Source organism: Argopecten irradians, chromosome 2 (assembly GCF_041381155.1).
Source record: "Argopecten irradians isolate NY chromosome 2, Ai_NY, whole genome shotgun sequence".
Lineage (NCBI taxonomy): Eukaryota > Metazoa > Mollusca > Bivalvia > Pectinida > Pectinidae > Argopecten > Argopecten irradians.
This window is the reverse complement of record NC_091135.1, coordinates 14,110,840-14,135,857: the sequence shown is the minus strand read 5'-3', so window position 1 is coordinate 14,135,857 and position 25,018 is coordinate 14,110,840. Positions and strand designations below refer to the sequence as shown.

Here is a 25,018-nt window from a genome sequence, read left to right as displayed (position 1 = left end):
TTGAAAAGTAGTCTGTTTCTGCTTAATGTTAAATAGTAAACTTCTTATAGCTACAAGTTGACTATGTAACTTTACCTTGTCTGTTTTATAGAGGATGGCGTGGGTGTGATCATTGTTTGACAATGTTGGTGGCCGCGTCACTGTTGGTGGGGCAGACTTAGGCTCCGACGACGAGGAAGAAAATGACTTGAGGGGCGAGACTGTAAAGACAAAAACATCAACCATGTATAATTTTGACATTGTACAAATCTTGGATCTGTTCATCAATCATTGAAATAGAATAGAATTTTATAATTCAATATTTCAACCCACTTACAGAAAAGTTTGATAAGCCACCACAGGAACAAAATCGCACCCATCATAGTGTTTCTTTTAATTATAATTTATGAAATTTGATGTAATCGTGAAAGTAATGTCCAGCAATGAGTTCTAGGTGCTATTGTGACGTCAGCTTCAAGTTCAATAATGTTGAAATATAACAGAAACATCAGAGTGCTATAGGCCTTGGGTAATTCACACTCTGTACGAGGAATAACAAGGTTTTCGTGTCATCATTTGTGATGATGCGACATATCCCTCAAGCATCATTTAATAATTGAGTGACAGTGTTGATGGGAAATGGTTTGATTTTACTGTTGCTTGGTAGCCACAAGCATCTGCTCACAAATCAGGATAAGAAAAAATCTGCCTATGAAGTAATCCTCTTATTGAAAAGTTAGCATTCAAGATTGCTGGTAATTTTATCATGTCGTAATCACAATTTATCTCTATAATACATGAAACGATGCAACTGCAGTCAAGGACATCGTTACTAAGTGCTAATAAGGTTAGGTCAGTGTTTACGAGTTCCCCCCTTTGTGTATAGTCTAATATAGGAAAGTGACATTCTAATATGCAGACATTTCTAAAACTTATTCTTTAGGAAGGACATTCTTCAGTAAAACCTGCCTTAACAATCACCTCTGTATTAAGACCACTTTTCTTGGGTTCCAAATACCCAATTTCAGTACAATTCAAACCTGTGTATAAAGACCATCTAGCTATAAAGACCAGTAGTCCTTTAATTGGGTGCTTGTTGGATGGTCTTTATAGACAGGTTTGACTGAAGATGCAGTAAAATTATTAAAGAAAAATATATTCTAGGGGTTGAGCAATAGACTTCTTGAAAACAAAGACAGATTTTGAAGTCTGATTTGCAGAATCAACACAACAGTTTGGGAACCAGCTGATAGCTTAGTCTTAGATGTATTAAGGCTTGGTATTAAGTCTCAGGTGGCTGTGAAGACAGACACAATTTCTGAATATAAAGCTTCCAGCTGATTAAGACTAATCTATATAGACACTAGCAGATGTGTAGTTTGTCTTTTTATACCATTACATAGCAGGGATGGTTATTTATCTATAGGGAAATGATGTAAAAGTGTATTTGCCTTGATTGTTTACAGTGAACACCAGGTATAGTGTCTACAATGACCATGAAGGATTTACAACGATACAAAAAAAGAATTCAGCACGAATAATAAGAGTTACGAATAATAAGAGTTACGTGGAGGGATACATCTAGAATTGTCTCCCTGGAAAGAGTTATTTTCTCGAGGGCGAAGCCCGAGAGAAAATAACTCTTTCCAGGGAGACAATTCTAGATGTATCCCGACACATAGGGACATAATTATTTTATTATACCGAACAAAATTAAAAGAAATCTCTGTTAAAAGAACCCATGAAGATATTTCCCAACAACAACGTTGTTATACAATTTTCGCCCTTGAGAAAATAACTCTTTCCAGGGAGACAATTCTAGATGTATCCCTCCACAGAGGGCCATAATTATTTTATTATACCGAACAAAATCAAAAGAAAAAAAAAAATCTCTGTTAAAAGAACCCATGAAGATATTTCCCAACAACAACGTTGTTAAATTCGTTGGGCTACAAAAAAATAAACAACACCGTTGCCATTGTTGGTTGACGTTGCAGATGACGTCAACTTCCGGTCACGTGCGGAGCTTCCAAGGGGTTATTTCCCTCGGGGGTTATTTCCCTGGGGTTATTTCCCTCGGGGGTTATTTCCCTGGGGTTATTTCCCTCGCCTTCCAATTCCGGGGGAAACATCTAACTTATTCAATGTCATGTGATCAAGTTTAATCCAATCAGAACATTCTAAAAAAAAGAATCAGCACGAATAATAAGAGTTACGAATAATAAGAGTTACGTACAGCTGCACTTAAAGTCTAGAGTCTCACCAACTCAAATGTCTCATCCACTCATAGATATATGATCATCACAAAGGCCTGTAATCTGAAATAAGATCAGTTACCCCTAACAATATTGTCCTTTACAGGACGAAAACAGAGCATTGCTGACACCATATCTACAGCAATGATTGATACAGGAATATGAAATATCTACCAATACCAATGTGTGCCAATAATTTTACAGCAATACCAAACATCAAACACCAAGTCACGTATTATGGTAATATCATTGTCTGTCAACAGACGTATCAGTGCGATGTAACTTACTAGGAATACACCAGGCAATGTCTAAGGTGTCACAGAATTACAGTCACTTTAAACCTGGTGTACTTAACAGTCCTGTATACAAAAGTTACAGCATGCAAACAGTGATATAGAAACAGCGAATAGGTTACAGTTACAAGTGTCTAAGCTAGTCTTTGATCAAATCCAAAAATTGCTTATATTCATGCCCTGCAGTATAGATGTTGAAATGCTAAGAGGTTGTGATGTTTCTTATAACTAGACACACCAGTGTATTTTCACACTCAACAGCATTTAATGTCTAATCTATCCTTAAATTTGGTACGCTTAGGTCGTATAGGTAAATGTCACATTGTATAAATATATGCATGTATATGTTCAGGATTATATAACCTGAGGATTTACATTTCTCTGATGATAAATTTCAGGATGTCTAAATTTAACATTTTTTCTCCCTAATTTTACACAAAATATGCTATTAAATAGGGTGTGTGTGTGTGATTCTCTTGTTTGTTGGGGTCACGTTACAGCGTATATATATAAAATCATGGATCTTAGAATGATATATATACTGAAGTATACTTATCTTTATATAAGGGTATATATATATTTATAGATCTATTTTACATTAGAATTCAGATTCTCAAATGATTTCACTTTTACCTATAAAAAATTTAAAAAAAAAAGATCAATTAAAGCAGATTTAAATTGCCATCGGCTCACCGATTCAGATATCTAATTTCGGTGAAAATTGACCTGTGCATACAATTAGAATGCAGCACTCCTTATAACAAATCTCATCCCACATCCAGGTATAAAATAGCGTAACCACCAAAATGTAAACACAAACGCCCATTTATTTTTATATAAATGCCATCAACAACATATCATTATGAGATGATGCATCATTATAAACAATATGAAGATGATCGATCTAAAGCTATTTGGTGACTAGCTATTGTAAATACCAAGCTCTCATAACACATTATAATTTATATTTATTTTTCTTCTTAACTTATTAAAACAATTTTTTATTACGGGTATTTTTATATATCGAAGTGGGACAAGACAGGCGAGAAGAAACAGGCCAGAAGATCGAGATAGACACTTAGAACATTTCAAATGATTTCTGATATTTGCAGCATGGGTCTTCTAAGTTTAGACAAATCATTGAAACCAAAATTGTAAAGCCCATGGTGTTTTATTGAAAATTTCAACAATATAGTAACTGGTCACAGGCATATATACATGTATATATATATTAATATTAACTATTGATAATAACCACCATCTTCTGTACAACATTTTACACACATATATATATAGCATTGATCCCCCGTCCACAATACACATTAGTGTGTGTAATGCAGTGACCTTACTTCACTCCATATTAAGACTACCAATATTGACACTAGGAATTAACATAATACTATGTCAGCGGGTTTACAAATAGCAGACAGCATTTAACACCTAACTGGTACAACCTTTTTTAGAGTCTAATTTCAATTACAGGTAAAGGTATAGTGGCCAATTATCTCAAAATGGTTATAGTGTCTCACCTAAAACTATCGGCCCCGACGGCCACTGTGTGGTGGTGGCCCTACGGTTAATGTGTCTGACATCCTTTCACTTGTGGGTTGGACTGTCGGAATGGATATTTTTACCATTTTTTTTTTATTAATACTCAACTTCTGGTAGCAATCTTGCTTAGTTGCGACGGCAGAGAGTGGTTAATGTGTCTGACATACTGTTACTAAAGCCCTTCACTTGTTGGTTAGACTGGCCAAATGGTTATTTTCACAATTTCATTATTAACGCTCAACTTTTGGTAGGGTTCAATTGTTCTGTTGCGATGGAAGAGTGGTTAATGTGTTGGGTATTCTACCATTACTACCCCTCCCTCCCCCTACATCATTCTCCAGATAATTCAGTGGGGCAGTTATCATGCAGGTACATTGCATTGGTTTTCCTCTGGAACATATCTCACCTTAAAATTCATCCCCAAACCCGACAGGTAGTCTGACCAAATAACATACCTGAGAGAATTTTCTGATATTTAATCTAATATATGACATAAAAGAGAATTTTTCACCCAAAACATACAAGATATATGAACAATTTTAATACTAATTCTGCATGAAGAAGAGGCAGTGAAAATATTATGTACTTTACCAAATTGATACTTCATCAAACTTCAAAGAGAGAATAGTTATTTGAAAACTACCTCGGTGTCATTTAGTCTATTTTTGTTATCTATTACTATATTTAGAGTACTTAATGTATAAACCTAATACCTCATGGGCTAGCTAGCTTACAAATAAAATACATTTGTGGTTTATTTCAAACCCATACCATGAAATTAAAAGGACATCCTACAATGAGATATTTATGGAAGTAATTTTAAAACATTTCACTTACAATTATCCTGACAATGTTTATTCATTTTAAATTTTGTCATTCAACGTTTGGGGATATTTACAGCAGAGATTCTGCAGCCAGGTCACAATTAGGTCAAGGCCAGTTACCTGTAACACAACATAACAAGCTCCTATAGTGGTATATTGTAATACAGCTAATCATGACCTACAAATATGTAAGGCAGCCAATCAAAAAAGAGCAGGTCTCATTTGCAGATGAATATTCATCAACTGGAGTAAAAACTATTTAAATTTCTCAAGTTGTTTTGAGAAGTCACATGTGCCAATCATTTATACAGACATGAAATCTTGCCTTTCCCGGCTGGTAAACAAAAACAAGGAAAGTTTTAAAGACCCCATGTACCTCTTCCATATAGTTCCAACTTCCTGTCATAAATAATTCATAAGTATAGGTTTAACCCTTATATAACCCCAGAAGTGTACAGTGATGACAAGTAGTCTGTATATGTGGAGATCCACATATCAAGGTCCCATTTCACAAACACCGAGAAGATATCATTTGTTTCACCCTCCAACTTCCCCATACCAAAGTAAACATTTAAATATGATATGTGTTATCGGCAACAGCTTATATACATTAAAGCTTTATATTTACAGATTGATAGCCTTGGAGGAAATCCAGGCATTTAAAAAATCTAGTGATAAAATGGCTGTCTGCATAATCTGGTACAATCAACTTCTGTGAATGGAATTTGATATGGTCACAATTACTGAAAACCTTTGCTCATTTCTTAATTTTCCAGTATTGTAATTTGTCAGCATGTAGTAGCTGGTGGCTTCTTAAATGAACATACAATTTTAATGCCAAAAAATATGGACAAAGTATATTGCTTGAGGATGCAGCAACTTCAGGGCAGACCAGTCCTTTTCTCCATTAGATCCATTTCAGGACAGACCAGTTTATTTCCCCATTAGCCCTATCATGCAAAACTACAAACAGAGCTATCCTATCATTGAAAATTAAGGCATTATTTTGATACCAACACTGTCCCCTTTTATTCCATGGTGTGGGCAAATAACAGCTTGAAATCTTCCAAGAGACAGAATAAGGAAAGTTTTTTCTTTGACATGCATATTTGGATGGAATACTTTGCTGGCCAGGCCTGCATGCCCCGAGCATGTCTAACACTGAACCCATCAGCCTGATTGGGCTAGCAGAGATTGAATAACACAAATATGTCTGTCATGTTCACCAAGCTTCCTTCCTGTCCAGGACATGCGGCCAATGTTTTCTGAAGCACACTTCCTGTGAAGTTTAAAGCCCTGCTAACCAAGGTCACATAACTGTCATACTCATATTACTTGTACAAATTTAGATTGGATTGGATTCCGGAGGGAGGAGTTACCTGCCCATGTCTAAAATTAATTTATTCATTATGTCTTCATGTTTTCTGTGATGAAACATTATAAGAAAAAGAGTGAGTTCTATTTGAATTGTATATTCTCCTTTATTATCATGGTATATGATTGTTGAAATATATTACTGTATTGGTGGCCAAATTAAATGACTTGTGAATTTCACAACAAGCTTTGATTGGTGGAGCTCACCAAGATCTGATTCGTCAAGCATAACATTAATCTTTGATTGGTGGAGCTCACCAAGATCTGATTCGTCAAGCATAACATTTAACTCTGATTGATGGAGCTCAACAAAATTGGTGGAGTACAATAGGGTTTTGATAATTGGAGCATAAGGGCAAGGAATTTATGGAACAGCATAACAGGTCAACTACTTCTTGCAGAAAAGGAAAGGCGGATATAAAATAAAATAGAATTATAGACATTTGTTGATTAAATCATTGATGCTAGACCACTGGATGTTGTACCATACATGTTTGCATGCTTGTTTTGTTTTTTCCCTGCGTTTCTGTGATCCTCATCAAATCTTAATGAAATGAATTATCGTAAAGGCTTTGTCCATCATAGTATCTTGGTTAACAAGAGTACCTATAGAAACATTAACTACAACGGCATGACACACACAGTTGTCAATTGGGTGGCTATCTAGTATTCTGTGAACATCATGTAGTTTCTTGAAATTGATATTCTTTCTCTAAAGGTACATTTAAATTGATATCATCAAACTGAAGCTAAAAAATAGTCTTGTCTCAATACCTTAAAATTTGGTCGTCTAGTTACCGTTTAATCAGACAATCATTTTAAAATTTTACTAAAAATTTGTAAGATAAGATGATAAAGTAAATATTTTGGAGGGTAATTAGAGAATTCTGACAGATGACGTGGTTTTATTGTCAGATTTATCGTGTTGTTTACAACTGGTTACATCCTGAAGGTGTGTGCTCTAGGTTTAACAAGTGAAAAATAAAACATTTATTATCATGACTGAGAGTTCACGTGACAAAAACATGTTTATTAAAAATAATTTATGGTTTACCTCTAGAAAAACAGGCTGTAAATATCTTATTGATATGATAGAGATGAATTCCTCTGAGAGACTATCGTATATTCAAAATAAATAATTTTATCATATCAGAGTTATGAATTTAATGAGGGGTATTTCTTACTCATTTTAATACCATGCCCAATATAGTTTGGTTTGATTAGTTTTAAGTCCCATATTAATTAACAGCCATGGTTAGTTTAGTCCAAACTAGGCTTAGATGGTGGAGGGAAAGCCAGAGTACTGAGCGAAAAGTCAACAACCAGCTATCAGCAACTGTCCCACATGGGATTAGAGCATGCGGCCCAGAGATGGAAGGTTTGTGATAATATGTCAGGACCTACATCTTAACCACTTGGCCAACATGGCCCCTAAAATTGTCAAATAACAGACATATTGTGCAATATCTCGTTATATCGTCAATTACAATAGATCAATCAAGAACAATTTTGTTGTATATTTATAGTTCTTCCCTCTTTTCTTCAAGACATTTCACTTTTACTACTTTGGAAGCATAACGACCTAGGACCAATACAACAAAAAACACTGGAGTTACCTCCCCTATAGTTTCCTCTTGAACTTGAAACTGATCCCAATATTGATTTATGATATACAAGCATCCCCCAAATTTATCAGTGTTAATGTTTATAAATCGTGATCATGCAATCGTTGTCTACAATACTTTAATTATCTGCATATGGTCCGACATCGTAAAGACAGCTGTTGCACCCCAAGTGCTGAATTTCAACAAAACATATTTTGATTTAGTGTTGACTTGAGTACTTCCCATGTAAATGTTTGTAAATATACTTAATTGACAAAAAGAAACATGTGTAATTCGAAATGCTAATTAATTAATTATAGAAAAAAACGTCAATTAAACCTCTAACCATCACATGTTTTTCGTATTATATGTTTTAACTTATCATAATGAAGCATAAACTTAACACCATCTGTCATCAATTAAACATACATTGCCTAACGTAATTGTCTTATGCAAGTCTATAACTAAGTATGCACTTTAGAACTGACCTTGAGATCAATCTGGTGTAGACTGACATTGAACAATTTTGTTTTGTGTATAATCAGATAAGTAAATTGGCAATTAGTTAAATTTCTGCAGGCAAGTCAGATAACATGATTTGGCCATAGATCAATCTATCACTTTTAACCTAAATATATATGTTGTATCAACGTCAACATTTTTGTAAGAAACACTAAATTTAAGAAAGGTATGTATACGTAACATTTGTAATATCAAAGGACATATGTTTTAACTTAGAGAAGTGTATTAGGCCTGTCATTCTGGGACGGTCATTCTAGGGTGGTCATTGTAGGGAGAGGTCACTCTAGGGGGTCATATAAGGGAGGTAATTCTAGGCAGCATTAGTCCTTACAGTATTCAAGGTTCTAAATGAAGCCTGAAACTTCATAGATATGGAGTTAAGTTTAAATCATTTTGATCACCCATCCATATTTCTGAAATTGACATAAGAAAAAAGTGAAGTTGTTGCAACCTACCAAACCACTAAACTTGTAACACTGTACACGCGTTTCCCTGTAATTACATGATACATCTCACATATAGACATATAGACTACAATATCACTGTCACACATGCTATGGATTAGATGATGATAACATTGCAACATGACAGTATAAATTGGCAAACTTTAATCTATCGAGATTTAAGGTGTATGATTTCACCATCTCATATTCAAACATTTGTGTCAATATAATCTTCTGTACCATAAAAGGGTATAAAAAACTCCCAACATTTTAATGGTGCTTTGTAATTTTCTCACAAGCAAATCAGATTTCTATTGTTGTTTGATCAAACAACAGCATCCCCAATAAAAAGAATTAAGAATATATCGATTATCACTCTATGATAGGAAAACCATTTCCCCTTAATGATAGTAAATAAACTTACTGCAACAAAGCAACAATACCTCTGATCAATATTAATCAACGCGGAACTGTCTGCCCATGTGAGAGTTTAATCTTGATTTACTTATTATTAACAGAAATAAGCTGATGAAATTCTGTCAATTAAATCAAACATCCTATGTTGCAGATGAAAATCGTGCAACAGTTATATTGATTTTAGAATTAAAACTACAATATCAGCAGATCATCATCATCCACATGAATTTGTTAATTTATTATAATTTTTAAACATTATTGTTTTTCTAACACCTCTTCATATGGAGCTCAGGAGCTGGCCTTGACATTAGTTCATCCTGTTGTGTTATCAGGGACATAAATTCTGCAAAACTTGATCATCAAATCTTAAGGCTGGACAAATAACACCCATATCTTTGTATACATTATATACAAAATCCTGCAGAAAATATACAAAAGTAGGTCAATATATAATTTTTTTACAGAGATCACTTCAAAGCTTTCCTGTACAGGAAATTGTGCACAGCTGAGAAAGTCTTCTAGCATTCTTCTCTCCATATATAATATACCCATCTAGCATAAAAAAAATCATTACTCGGTCAGCTGTCCAGTATATCTCTGTAGCGGTCAAGGCAGTATAATTTATCCAGTTATCGTATATGAATGGTTTATTGATTTTCTGGTGGATAATACCCCTGGTTATCCTGCTGTTGCTTGCACCCATAAACAACTTCATGCCTGACCTACTTACAGCACACGCAACCATGCGGCCACCAGTAAAATCGTAAACAAATCAACAAAAGAGCTCATTTTCTGGGCGTGACGATCAACAATCAGAACCATACTCACTTATCCTAAGCCTTAGACTCAGCTTCCTTTTCTTGCTCATGATGTCAAATATCCAAATCTCAAGTAAGACGTCTTAAAGATGGATTTAAAGTGTCGGCTGTGAAAACTTGAGTAAGAAAACAAGGCACTTCTCCAGATCAGGTCAGATTTACATCCAAATCCTTCAAGCACTGATATCTCGCTGACCTTCCTATGTACAGCATCAAGCCTAACAGTAGTATTGCGCTTCCAATTATAATTTGCAGCGGTTGGGATTTTAATTTGTATGAGTGTCCTTTTGCAGTATACCTGGACAGACAGCTTGGTAGGTTTTACCTTCAGAAGGCCTTGTGACTAGGTATCAATACACTATACAGTGTGTGTTGTGTGTGTGTGTGTATACAAACTCCCGAGCTCTAGAAAAGTGATCTCATTGGCTGACTGATTTTAATCAGATGACCTTTCTCCTCACAGAGTCCTGCTAAAAACATCTACATTTTTCGGTCAATACTTGCAGCTCAAAATCAACAAATTTACCTATATACCTATTTTAGGTGCTATTCTAGGTAGATAGCTGGCCAATTTTTTTAAAAACCCAAACGTGATATACATACATACTGTTTATCGACATAACAAGAGCTATAAATACATTATGTATGTAAACAACCACAATGCTTATATGTGTTATATCTATGTATGTTGGTATCTGTTGAGTATGAAAGTATACATAATATACAGATTTTCTTATAAAATTACACAAACGTCATATGTCTTAAAATAAATTTAATTTTATTATCAGATGGAACATATTACCATATTGTGAGACCATGAAATATATTTGGAAATTAATTAATTCATTAAGAGCTTAGTTAAATGATGCACTTCATCATAATTTGAGCTATTTTTGTTTGACATAATTCAACTTAGTTAAGCAAATGACTAATGAAAATATGTTTAATATCTATATAAATTATATATATATAACAAAAATAGCCCAGTCAAGAGATTTGCTGGAAATTGATGAAACCTTCTCTTGAACAATTAGCTAATGAGAGAATCATCTTGGATGTTATGCAATAAACATCACTAAACAAACATTTTAATGCACAGATTCAGTTCTAATTGAAATCCAATGAAACAGAAACAGAGTTTTGTTTCATGTTCAATAACATCTGTATTAGGACCTGTCATATAGTATTTACATATTTGTATTACATCATCCACATATATAATATCAATGCCTATTTGTATCATCTTATTGTTACATGATTAATACAGAATTGAGATACTGATGTCACTGACATTAATTTTAAATAATACATAAAATCAATTCAATTGAGCTGACTGCAAAATTCTTTTGACAAATTGGAAGGTGTATATATGCATGATCCAGTGCATATCATTTATCTCCCTTGGTTACATAGCTGTGTTATATGTGAGCATCATTTATCTCCCTTGGTTCTACAGCTGTGTTATATATGTGAACATCATTTATCTCCCTTGGTTACAAAGCTGTGTTATATGTGAACATCATTTATCTCCCTTGGTTACAAAGCTGTGTTATATGTGAACATCATTTATCTCCCTTGGTTACAAAGCTGTGTTATATGTGAACATCATTTATCTCCCTTGGTTACAAAGCTGTGTTATATGTGAACATCATTTATCTCCCTTGGTTACAAAGCTGTGTTATATGTGAACATCATTTATCTCCCTTGGTTACAAAGCTGTGTTATATGTGAGCATCAATTATCTCCTTTGGTAGCATAGCTGTGTTACATGTGAGCATCATTTATCTCCCTTGGTTACATAGCTGTGTTAGAGATGTGATCATCATTTATCTCCCTTGGTTACATAGCTGTGATAGATGTGATCATCATTTATCTCCCTTGGTTACATAGCTGTGTTATATGTGAACATCATTTATCTCCCTTGGTTACATAGCTGTGTTATATGTGAACATCATTTATCTCCCTTGGTTACATAGCTGTGTTATATGTGAACATCATTTATCTCCCTTGGTTACATAGCTGTGTTATATGTGAACATCATTTATCTCCCTTGGTTACATAGCTGTGTTATATGCGAACATCATTTATCTCCCTTGGTTACAAAGCTGTGTTATATGTGAGCATCAATTATCTCCTTTGGTAGCATAGCTGTGTTACATGTGAGCATCATTTATCTCCCTTGGTTACAAAGCTGTGTTATATGTGAGCATCAATTATCTCCTTTGGTAGCATAGCTGTGTTACATGTGAGCATCATTTATCTCCCTTGGTTACATAGCTGTGAGAGATGTGATCATCATTTATCTCCCTTGGTTACATAGCTGTGATAGATGTGATCATCATTTATCTCCCTTGGTTACATAGCTGTGTTACATGTGAGCATCGTTTATCTCCCTTGGTTACATAGCTGTGTTATATGAGAGCATCATTTATATGTGAACATCAGTTATCTCCCTTGGTCACAAAGCTGGGTTATATGTGAGCATCATTTATATGTGAACATCAGTTATCTCCCTTGGTAACAAAGCTGGGTTATATGTGAATATGCTGTGTTATATGTGATCATCAGTTATCTCCCTTGGTTCTATAGCTGTGTCATATATATGAACATGATTTATCTCCCTTAGCTACACAGCTTTATCTCCCTTGGTTTTACAGCTCTGCAATATGTGTGTATAATTTATATAATATAATTATGAATATCATTTATCTCCCCTGGTTCTACAGCTGTGTTATATGTGAGCTTCATTTATCTCCCTCAGTATACAGCTGTGTTATATATATGTCTCCCTTGGTTCTACAGCTGTGTTATATATGTGAACATCATTTATCTCCCTTGGTTACATAGCTGTGTTATATGTGATCATCAGTTATCTCCCTTGGTTCTACAGCTGTGTCATATATATGAACATGATTTATCTCCCTTAGCTACACAGCTATATCTCCCTTGGTTTTACAGCTCTGCAATATGTGTATAATTTATCTCCCTATTTTTATACAACTGTCTTATATGTGAGCATCATTTATCTCCCTTGATTGTATGGAGGATCTTTCAAGATTGGCATTTTTACTTTCACATCTATAAATGACACGTGAAATCCAGCACGAATGTGACGTTTATGTCTCTGAAGACAATCATGCCACGTTATATTTTTGATTACAATATAATAAAGTGACTATCACAAATGTATTACACATGTGTCTTACGATGTTTATAACATGGCCGTGCGACACATTTAAGTGTTACATGTAAGAATTATATATACTTATATTTTTATCGGAGATGCCTGAAAAATTGAGAACAAAATGAAACTCTTTTTGTCTTGTATATTTCGGATCAACTTAATACCAGATGGGCTATTTACCCAGAAAAGAGGTCAGCTCCATTTTTATGTGGAGTTAACACATACTATGTCTCCGTGTCACATGACTGTTAGCATGTCTAACATAAGGCGGGGCTAGCTCCCCTATCTGATGTGTCACTCATATAATCTTTATACAATCAATATCTACAGTCTCATCATGTGACCAAAGCCATCAAGTTGTTTACTTTCTTCTATTTAGGATTGCTTTTTTAATGCAAAATTTCTGCACATTTGAAGGTTGAAAACTTGAAACACATAGATGCACTTTTTGTCATTGCAATTTTCCAGTATAAGGACCAAGGGAGGAGCTAGGAAGAGAGTTTGGTGGCCATGATATCAATCTATGGAGCAGCTGGCCGTACCACATATAGTAATATACCTTTTATTATGTACATAAATCAGCTGCTACAAGACACAATGGTATAACACAGGGTTAATACTGATCTTAGGATTTCTCAACGGTAATCACTACAAGACCAAGATAAACGTAGAAATGTATGAGAATTAAAGGTGCCCTATTCTCCGACTCTCAATGTGAAATTTGTGATGGGTCACAATTGGACATGAAAAATCATTTAATAATGGGAGAATTAAAGATTTAAGTGATAGTTTCACATGAAAATTTTAGCTTCCAAAAGCAAATTATGACTTTAACAAAATGTTTTTAAAAATGAAAAAAAAATCAGCTTTTTATCAATACATTTTACCAGAGCCTGACAAAGTTGATGTATGATACTACAATAGATACAGATCAGCATCTGTATTATATATACCTACTCCATTATTCACACTTATTTATAATGTATAAAATGTTGATTTTATTGATCTTTCAACACAGCTATCACAAATTTAATACATTTAATGTAGGTTTTATCACATATTAAATATGTATTTATTGTTTAGCATATTCATTTAGTGTAAATTTTATCACATTTTTAATGCTTTTTTTATTACAAAATTTCATTGACCAAACAAATCAATTAATCACTGCAGCCACAATTAATATTGATTCCTGGTATACGGAAATTCTAGAATCATGTGTGACTGACAAAACAAAAAACTTTGGGTCTAATTTCTAGGAATATTTATACTTATGGTATAATTTCTAAAATACTACAAACCCAATACCCCCTAAATGTAAAAGTGCACAGTCTATTAAAGTTATATGTATGGTCCTAATATACAGGTTAGTGGTTCGCTGTAGAGAGTGTCCTTTTTACACAGATTTCTGTTGTAGAGATTGTATTAGAGAGGTGACCTTATAGAGAGGTTTCCTTGACAGTAAATAATTGATTAACACATGATAAAATGATCAGGTTAGGAAACAAAATTGTGGACATTAAGTTACCGTATTCGACCCAATAAGCGCCCAGGGCGTTTAAAAAATTGAAAAAGTGCTATTAATACGAAATTATTGCAAATCTATACAGTTTTTGGTCTTTATTTATGCCTGGACAATTGAAATCAAGGCCTCAAAAATGGGGAGGGGCACTTATAGGGACATGGGCGCTTATTTGGTCGAATACGGTACTTTACTCTGATAGAGATCGAGATCTATTGATTAATATATTGATGAATTTCTGGTCCTCTGTGGTAGCTCAGTATTCCCCGCTGATAGGCTTTCAAATATTCCAAGTTAATGATATACTTTACTCCATATCGGTGTGTGGTAAATATTTGAATAAACAGTTCATTAATTACATTTGGGGGTAAATAGAATTTATAACGATCCAGATATGTTTTGTTTATTTAATTTTTAGGTCACAGCTCGGAAAATCAATCCGTCAATTTGCATTAACAACATAAAAGCAAAAAGCTTGACCTTCTTTTCTGTAAATACATCTGTCATAGCGGTTTTCTTTTAAAAAAACAGATTTACATATCAACTTCTTTTCCGAGTACAGAATGCCACTTTAACTTTTTCTTAAGATGAATAAGATTTACACCTATAATAACCTAAAGATGTCAAATTCTGTCAGGTTAATGGTTTTTCTTTGACACATGTTTCGCGATACAAAATTATCAATGACAACATAACTATAGAGATTAGAGCGGACCATGAGATATTATCGATATGATGTTTTTATTTAGTGTACAGTACCTGACCTAGATAATAGTAAGCTTATCAGCTTATAGGTAACACAACATAAAACCGCTGATGTCGACAGTTTTCTATACAATATACTGCAAGAGTCTAGATGAATCAGATCTGAAGCACTTTACAGATGAAATTGTATACACACACATATATATAATACTCTTCTAGGTGAATTAATTTGTCCAGGTGAATGAATTTGTCCAGGTGAAAATCAATAAAAATATCTTGGGCTGCAGGGAAAACTTGACCGATTTGAACCAAGATAATTTCCATTTAATGTTTTAGATTTGCTTCAGTTTTGCTGTGACAAAAATGTTTGTAATACTCATCCATTATAGACATTTATGTGTACAGCATTTTGTTCGCCACTACATATTCTACCTAAGGCAACATAAACTTGTCATGTGGCCAGTCTGGACATCACAAGTGGACGCCAGGACAACATATACTCGGTCAGCATATAATCACACATCAAAGTGGTGATAATCATTGTCTAGTACAGACACCTAAAGATGGATGTAACCTCATTTATCTTTACATTCCAGTTTTCTTCAGCTAGCTTTACATATTCCTCACATGAAAATGACCACTAGATACCACAGTCGAACATTGACCTTTTTTTTTCTTGTTTTTTTTTTTTTTTTTTTTTTAACAAATGTTACAATTCAACAAAACATACTGCTTATTATTCTTTTTCTAAAAGAGATTGATAAAATTTTATTCCCCAATCTTCTATATTTTTCACCTTAGAAATAACAGATACATAGATATTGTCCCCTTTCCTCATAGTAATTACATTTTAGAGTCTCTCACTCCTTGAATCACAAGCAATTTCTCTTCAATATGACTCAGCTTTATCTTTGTAGCTCTACGTACTACATATGTGATGTTTGTTTACATATCAACTATTGTTCCTCTAAGACTATATATGTAAATTAAGAATATGAGACATATGTATATATATCTCTTCACATATATATATTCATGCTGTGTAAGTTGGGACATGTGATGAATGAGTCAAATGTAAATATTAGGTAATAGAGAAACACTGGTGAGCTGCCAGGAATATTAAGTACATATATTTTACTGAATTTGTTAGTCTATCTTGAGATATTTTCCTGTCCATAACAAGGAAACTTATGGAATTACGTCTGAGTGTCCAATATATGACACAACACAGAAGATATGATAGACAAGGGAAGACAACTGACACCTTTACCAGGCAGCCATGCTAGGCTGTACTGTATAATCAATATTTGGCAGTGAATTCAGTAAGGATTAATTTATCCATTCTGTAACTCTAAGCATTTAACAAGGTGTAAAATATGGTTTCATAGATATAATTTTCAGATTAATGCATGAAGAGAATAAATGTCACAAAAGATATTAGGAATTTTATGTAATAAGATAATTATGAATATTTCATGATTTGGTACACAGACCATAATTTGATATTTATGGAAACCATTAGTAAATATTATGTAATATAAATGGCCCAAAAAACATCTTAAAATAACATTTCCAAATACAAATTGCATGATTATTTTTAGTCTACGAGCACAAATGAAAATAATTTTTTGAGAGACAGCCAATTCCAAAATTGTTAGCTGAGAAGGTTAGGCATGCAGAAGTTACTTCCCTTATAAGAAAATCAGTTGCAAGGGAAATAACTCCAACATACTTGTAGCTAAAGCTGTAGCATCTCTCTCCATCTATGTGTACTTCAGTGTACTTCAGTGACCTTCAGCTACACAAACATCCTTACACAGAATATGCCAACTCTACAACACTTACAGATTTCTGCAACTTGTAAATGCCTTGATATTTAAAATCCATGCAGCATTGTATATAAATATCCACTATTACATGTTAACCAGCTGGGAATCTAGCTCTCTCCATACCTACCCTGACATTTCACACAGCCTCCATTCCCTCTTCCACACACAGTACATACTCCCTCTATATGCATGTTTCACTATCCACATGCTGTGTTTGGCAACCTATGCTAACCACCTGGATTTTTTAATAGTGGTTTGGAATTTTTCAACGTCATTAGTTTTGATAAGTGTCCAACTATCTGACTGAAACTTTATATTTTTAACTTTATATTTTAAAGATCAGCATTTTTGGTTTTGATCTCTGGATGTTGAAAGGTGTATATTTTTTCATTACCTTGTAAAACTTATCTTCCTAATCTCAACTTTAACTAATTGCTTTGAAACATCTGTTGTGACGATATTTATTTTTGTAAATAAATAATTCATGAAGATGTGATCTAAGAATAATGATTTTTTTCAACCAAGGTGACATTGAACTTTTCACTGTTTAGCATAAAATCATACAAAATGAAGTATTGGTATATTTAAATCAAACAATTTTCAATTTTCCTACATTGTGAACATATCTTTATGTACATGATCGAGAGACATGATTTCAAATCCCATGTAGGGCAGTTAATTGCCCGGTATTGACTGCAGGGAGGTGGTTTTTCTCTGGTTAATCCAGCTTTCCTCCGCAAACCAACGTGATCAACATACTTAAATGACCTTGGCTGTTAATAGGACGTTAAACTTATAATTAAACTAAACCTACCTTCAGTTTTGATATTAAAAGCATTTTTAAAACACATTCTAGCTGAACTGGAGGTATTCCTTATTAAAATGTTCTGATGTATGTCTGATACCACCTTTCTTGTCAATAAAGTTTCCAGTACAATATCTTTGTCTTTATCTGTTTATAGTATAGAGATGTTCTACAGATGAACCAACAAACACTTTCCCCACAGATGCTGTCCACCAAGGTCTATGATCAGTCCATTTGGATTAATCACACAGAAACAAAACATTTCTCTGTATTTTAAGTAAAGGTGACCTTGAACATTGATGTTTGTGCCAGAATAAAAAATCCAAAGCAAGGTGTTCATGAAGTCAAGTTTGATCATTCAAAAGAGTCTGTAACTATTGCAGGAGTCCTATTTTCCATGGATACCATCAAAACCAACATGGTGTAACCTGTAATTTGCATTTTGCAATTGCAATGGCAGACTACACAATAAATTCCATTCAATTGTTAAAAGCTAGATCATTTGGTACCCGATACCCACCAGGATTGCTGAAATGGTTACCCGATACACAGTCTAACTTGTTGCCATAGTAACACCCATCATTAGCAATATCTGGTGACATTCTGTGAGGATTGGCGCTCCCTGATTTCTGAACCTGCTGACTCCACACCTGATCTGGAGCCAGATTATAGTGAGTCCAAAATCAGGAAGTTTTAATAATTGCTTTAGGTAACACAATACACTTTCTGTCTAGAAACAGGCAAGACAATATCCTACAGCTTGACTGCTTTCTTAAAAATATATATATATGTTATAAACATGTACAATTCAAATACTGAAAATAGGTTTAAAATGGAATAGGAATTTACAATACCGCTTATAAGGGATGATAAAACAAACAGGAGGTCCAAAGGACCTTAATGGTCATCTGACAACATAAGCAGCAGGCTTTGAGAAAATTGATTAGATATAGTGTCATGGTGGCCATCTTTCATTTGGGAGCAACCAACAAATAACAACACTTGGTCAAGACAATATCTGGATCATTTTAGAAAATTTTCAGCTAAATTGCACTGGTAGAACTTAAGAAGAAGTTCAAAATGTGTTTTTAAGATGGTGGCTGTGGCGGCCATCTTCGATTTCAGATTGATATGAAAATTAACAAGGGAACAATTAAGTCAGGATCATTTCTAGCAAATTTCAGCTAAATTGCACAATTAGAACTGGAAAAGAAGTTCAAAATGTGATTTCAAGATGGCGGCTGTGATCTTATGACCAAATAACATTTTACTAGGTATTCATTTCTGAATGGTAAGGATATTCAAGTGCTGAGTTTCCTTAAAATTTTGTTAAAATCAAAGTACTGAAAGTACTGAAGGAGGCGTAGCTCAGATTCTAGACAGGGTAATGATATATTGAAATATTAAAGATATATCATAAAAGAGGTAATAGTACATGTTCAGGTTATTTCCAATCAATATGGATTGAAATAACAGATTGAAAATTCTGTGCTTTCGCAGAATGACTGTTGTTTATTATAGAATAATGTGGATCAAATATTTGCAAATTGGTTAAATCATGGAAATGTTAAATCTTATAAAGTTGTTAAAAACAAATGCTCCAAAGATCTTGAAAATATTGTATGCGAAATAAATATGAACAATGAATAATGATATATAGAATAAAAATGATGCAAGACTAATATATATATTCCTTTTGAAAGTTTGTGTTGGTTTTTACATGTTTTGAAATTTCAATCATGGTTTGAACTTTCTACCATCTGGGCAAAGTGTATGAAAGTGGTAGTTATGCTCCTGCTGAGCTCAGCATATACTGGCAGTAGAACGACTGGCTGACCCATTGTCAGTTTAATGTGACCAGGTGTGTTGGGATGCTTGGGTGTCTTCAGCGGCATGTTCCAGTGATATCATAATACATGTAGCACAATGAAAGGACAAGAGTTCCACTATACAAGAAGACCCAACAAATACAGCGCAGTCTGTGCATGCTACACACAACATACATTGGAGGCCGTCCATGCCATTAATGAACCCAACAATCAAATATTGCCAAATCCAGTGTCAATCTGTCAATGTTAACAACAGTGTAAGGTGAAGTTGAAATCAATGTCCAATTTCCTCTCAAGGGATATTCCATTAAAACATCTAACCCAACTCAGGATATTATAAACATTGATACCCCTGATTTCAATTTCAGAAGTTAGTACTGGATTGGAATATTACATTTTGTTGCAATGAAAGTACTAGTTAAAGGAATTGTGCAGTCAAAAATTATAATTTCAGTTTATGCTGGAAATGGCTTTATTAGCACGTGTAGAAACCTATCCGTGCCGCGCGCGACCGGAATAACCTGTAAACCGTCGATATCGAGGTCCAAACTTCTGACCGCCCGATTATGCATATGTTCTAGCTCTCAACCGTGACATCATAATAGTCCGTGGCTTATAGCTGTACTATAACTGATGTGCTATCACTTACATCGACGGTCACAGGAAAAGCCGATCAACGATTTTTTATGATTACTTTTGAGTGAAGTTAATCATACAATAACTTTGGCTCGAATGTAAATAACTAAAAGAGTGAAATTCGATGTTTCAAATACTCTAATTTATGCTCTAATAACAGGTATCTTCGTGTAATTATGAAAGAAAATCCACACAGAAATAAAAGTTTCGATTTTTTTTGTCGAGGAGCAACGAATAAGCTTTAATTACATAATATTTTCCTGTAGTCTGCATCTTTGATACATTGTGAATTACAAAGTTTGTGACTGTAAAATGAAATTTTATGAAACAATTTCAGAAATCCTTTATTAAAGTATTGACGTACATACCAGAAACATATATACATATATGTATACGGTGTATATGTTTCTGTACATACACACCGATGATTGATCATTACCAACATTGTGTTGTGTGTTGCTAACCGAATAAATTGAGATACATTTATTACAATACCGTAAAACGTTTCAACATGTGGTAGAAAGAATTTATTTTTGATATTATAAAAGATCTAGATATTGAGATATTAGCAAAACAAACTATTTTTTCAGACTGTGCGGTCGCTTTCAATTTTTAATCGATATACGAGTAGATACCCCTATATTGATATATGATAAAATAAAAAACAATAATAAGTAATAAGATAGTGTTACATTATACTGGTTTTTTTTATTACACAGAAATTTATATAATATGCTCTCTAAATCTCAGTCCAGACTGATCCGAACATCATTTTGATATCGCTATCAAATTGGACAGATTATCTAATCTAAAGTTAGATATATGCTTGTTTGAATGTTTGAAATGGTGTAAATGGAATGTTTTGAAACTGAAAATATCTACATCAGTATCTCATTATCTCTGAACCGTAGTCGACACTACCCGTAAATCACGACCAAAACCAACCGATAGCGCTAAAAGCTAGGCGATTCGTTGGGTGGGACTTAATTTTTCATTCATCCAAAGCAATATCCTGACGTATTATCAAAACAATATTTTGGCTGCACAAATCCTTTAATATCTTAACGGAATATCCCTTTGTATAGAATATACAACATCTGCAAATAAACAAGATATTGTTAAAACAAGAAAAAAATATATTTCACCTTACATAAAAAAAAATTTTTTGTCTTACATAAAAAAAAAAACATTTTCGTCCCACATAAAAAAATATTTTTCACCATACATAAAAAATATTTCTTGTCTTACACAAACTATTTTACTTGAGCACGTAAACGTTTTACGTGCTCACGTAATAAGTTTTACGTGAGCACGTAAAAGAAAAAAATATTTTTCACCCTATATAAAATCTTTTTTTTTTTTGGGTCCTACATTAAAAAAAATATTTTTCGTGTCACTTCTGTGCCGCCGTACTTTTATGTTTATTTTTGAGAAATGTTTTGTTAATAATGTTGCTTCAGAATGAATCAAATTATACAGTGATGCTATTATTTCCAAATATTATTCGACATGAGGACTTCAAAAATTAATTAAAACGTTTACATGCCAGAAAATGGGCGATTTTCTCTGTCGGAAATACTCAAAATATTGCCGATTTTTTATAACTTAAACACAATATATGCGCAAATTACTTGAAATATCGTAAACAAACTAATCAATATTTGTATCGTGGCTCCATCAATATATTTGCTCTGTAAAACACTGTTATTGCTGCTTTGTCCGTGCCGATTCACCGTCCGTTCACCGCTTCTTTCACTTTCTATCGTTCCGAGTAATGTGTTTATTGTAGGATGTTAGTACATTATTTGCCGTTGAAAAATGCACGAAAATGATCTGATCAACTGTAAATGAAACATATTAAAGGATTATTGAATTTTTGACAGCAAGTTTTTAACAAAATTATCAACACTCACGGCTGTAAACTCGCCAGCCATTCCAGGACCAACACGGCGTCAGGTAATGGCGATAGTACGGGACCTCGCCGTTTTTCATGTACGTCAGATTTTCGTTCGGTCAAATTGAATAAAAAATCGTCAAAATCATTGTCAGATTATATCCTTTTAGGCCTGTGATATTTAAATATCATGACATCGTACTTATAATTACAAATATATACCGTAATATCAACAGCAGAAGCCATGATGGCGTCCCCGGTAACATGAGTGAAGCAGTGAACACATGTGTGATTTAACACTCTGCATTGGAGTGCGTCGGCAGAGTTTGTAACAGTTGTCTCCCTTTGTACGGACTGTTCTTGTTGACATGTTCGTTAGTTTGGGGAATTCTAGTTCATTTTTATAAAATATTAGTGGATAGGCCTATCAATATTCGATTAAATACACGTAATTGAAAAGGCATTTATTGTCAGTTGAATTATTTTTACTTACAAACAAGTTTATATGCAATTACTGTTAGATTCGCGGTTTGCAAGTTAGTCTGCCGTAGGTTAGTAAGGCTAACAGATCTAGATGCAGCGCACTCACTAGTATAAGTACCGATATTGAGACACACTTTCGGTGAGAATAACTAATAACTAATTGTAACATTGAAAATAAGTCTAAAGTAATTAAGTGGGAAATTATAATGTGACTGAAACATGTAATAAACGGAGAACCTCTGACTGCTGTATAATACACAACGTACGTTGCAATACACAGTGTAAAGTTATCTCCCGTAGTTCCGGAAACTGTCGATAGGATTACCAAGGTATAGTGTTCCGGTGATAATTGAAAACCAGAGTGATTACATGATGGCAGGCTGCGCCTCCATAAAAATTATCTTCATTAAACATTTTGTTGAAATACTTTTTTAAGTGCACTAGTACTTAGTCACATGATCAGACATATGTCATCTTATATCCGTGACCAATGACCTTTTGGTCACCTTGGTGGCCAGGTATGGATTAGACAACTAGATTAGACAGCTGGAGTCCCCAGACAATTGGCCAACACATAGGACTAGAAAATTTGTCACCAGAAGGAAATGCACAGGTGAAACAGCTCAATTTCCATTCAATTAATATTACAATAGAACAAAGTAATTTCCTTGTTGATTTTTAGTCTTATTCCCAGCCATATAACTACTGACAGTTTTTTAGTCTTATTCCCAGCCATATGACTACTGGTAGTCAGTATTTTTCTTTTTTTCTTTTGTAATTTTTTATTTTTTTTTATGACAATTACAATTATACAGAATATTATCAGACCTACTGGCAGGTTACCAGTTCTCGCCATGGCATCTGTATCTACAATTTCCACGCAAATTTAGCCAATAAAGCCTTCTTCTAAGAGAAGACACTACCATGTGGATTTCCACAGAAAATTGTCTCAAAATTTGATCATTTCGACTTTGATCATACAAGTACATTATATGTGATGGCGAGAATTGCTACTTGGCGAGAACTTGCCAGTATCTATGGTGATACAATATATCTATTATAAGTAGGAATAAAATCAGGGTTCACTAAATGATTACTTTCTAGATGTCTAGAGGTCACACAACCAAAATTAAACTAAGGGAGATAATCCAGTATCACTCCTGTTTTTATAGACTATGATCACTGTTTTACTGTGTGTTACCATGGCAATGTAATTTTACAATTTCATCAGATGACAATATAGTCTTGTTGTTTCAATTAGCATTAGACGATAACAATGCTTGAGATTTTATCTTGGATTAGTCTGGATCAGAGTCTTGGGGATGCTGCCCAGACACTGTCATTAAGTATATATTCCATAGAAACTGCTGCTGAAATGTCTTCCTTCAAATAGAAATCAATACTGCTGGGATCAAATATAAACCAGGACAGGATCGCCTCCAGTAATCTGGAATGACACAGATAGAGACTGAGGCACTAGTACCTGCCTAACTGTTGATCATAGCCCAGAGATTTCAACCTAAAGTGTTTTGCCTAACTGACGAACAGAAACTATTGGTTATGTTTGATGCCTAACTGATGCTCCATTCCTAGATTTGCTATCATTCCATTTAAGTGTACAGTGGGTTACCCTGATGTTATATAGCTGTACAATGTTACGACTCTACAAGGAAAAACAATCACATTATGATATGGCTTCAAACAAGTAGCTTATTTGCTTAGTAGCTCATGTCAGCAAGAATAAAACACACATCTTCACAAAGAAAGATGGGATAGAATAGCACAGGACTAGGGACACAGCACAATAAAAGATGGGATAGAAATGTGCAATACAAATTTTGAGATTGTGGCTATAATTGTTTCAAATGATCCGAACAACTTGGAGTTGAGATCAGAAGCTCCTTTGCTGTGCCAAGCTTTCAAATAACCTCTAGACAGATAATGAACACTCAAGGTTTACTACTGTATAGATAATGATCACATTCTTATAGCTCTAGAGCAGAATAATTAGACCTAATTTTTCTCTACCTACCCATTATCTACAACTACAA

General features: G+C 34.0%; 1 protein-coding gene across 6 annotated transcripts in view; it reads right to left on the bottom strand.

Annotated features, from left to right (window-relative positions):
* LOC138314546 (5'-AMP-activated protein kinase subunit gamma-1-like) overlaps positions 1 to 25,018 on the bottom strand; it is a 274,001-nt gene that overhangs the window by 25,762 nt on the left and 223,221 nt on the right. For all 6 annotated transcript variants that reach the window (XM_069254932.1, XM_069254928.1, XM_069254929.1 and 3 more), the window contains one exon: positions 76 to 200. In XM_069254932.1, coding sequence (XP_069111033.1) covers positions 76 to 200 — 125 coding nt within the window. The remainder of the gene's footprint in view (positions 1 to 75; positions 201 to 25,018) is intronic.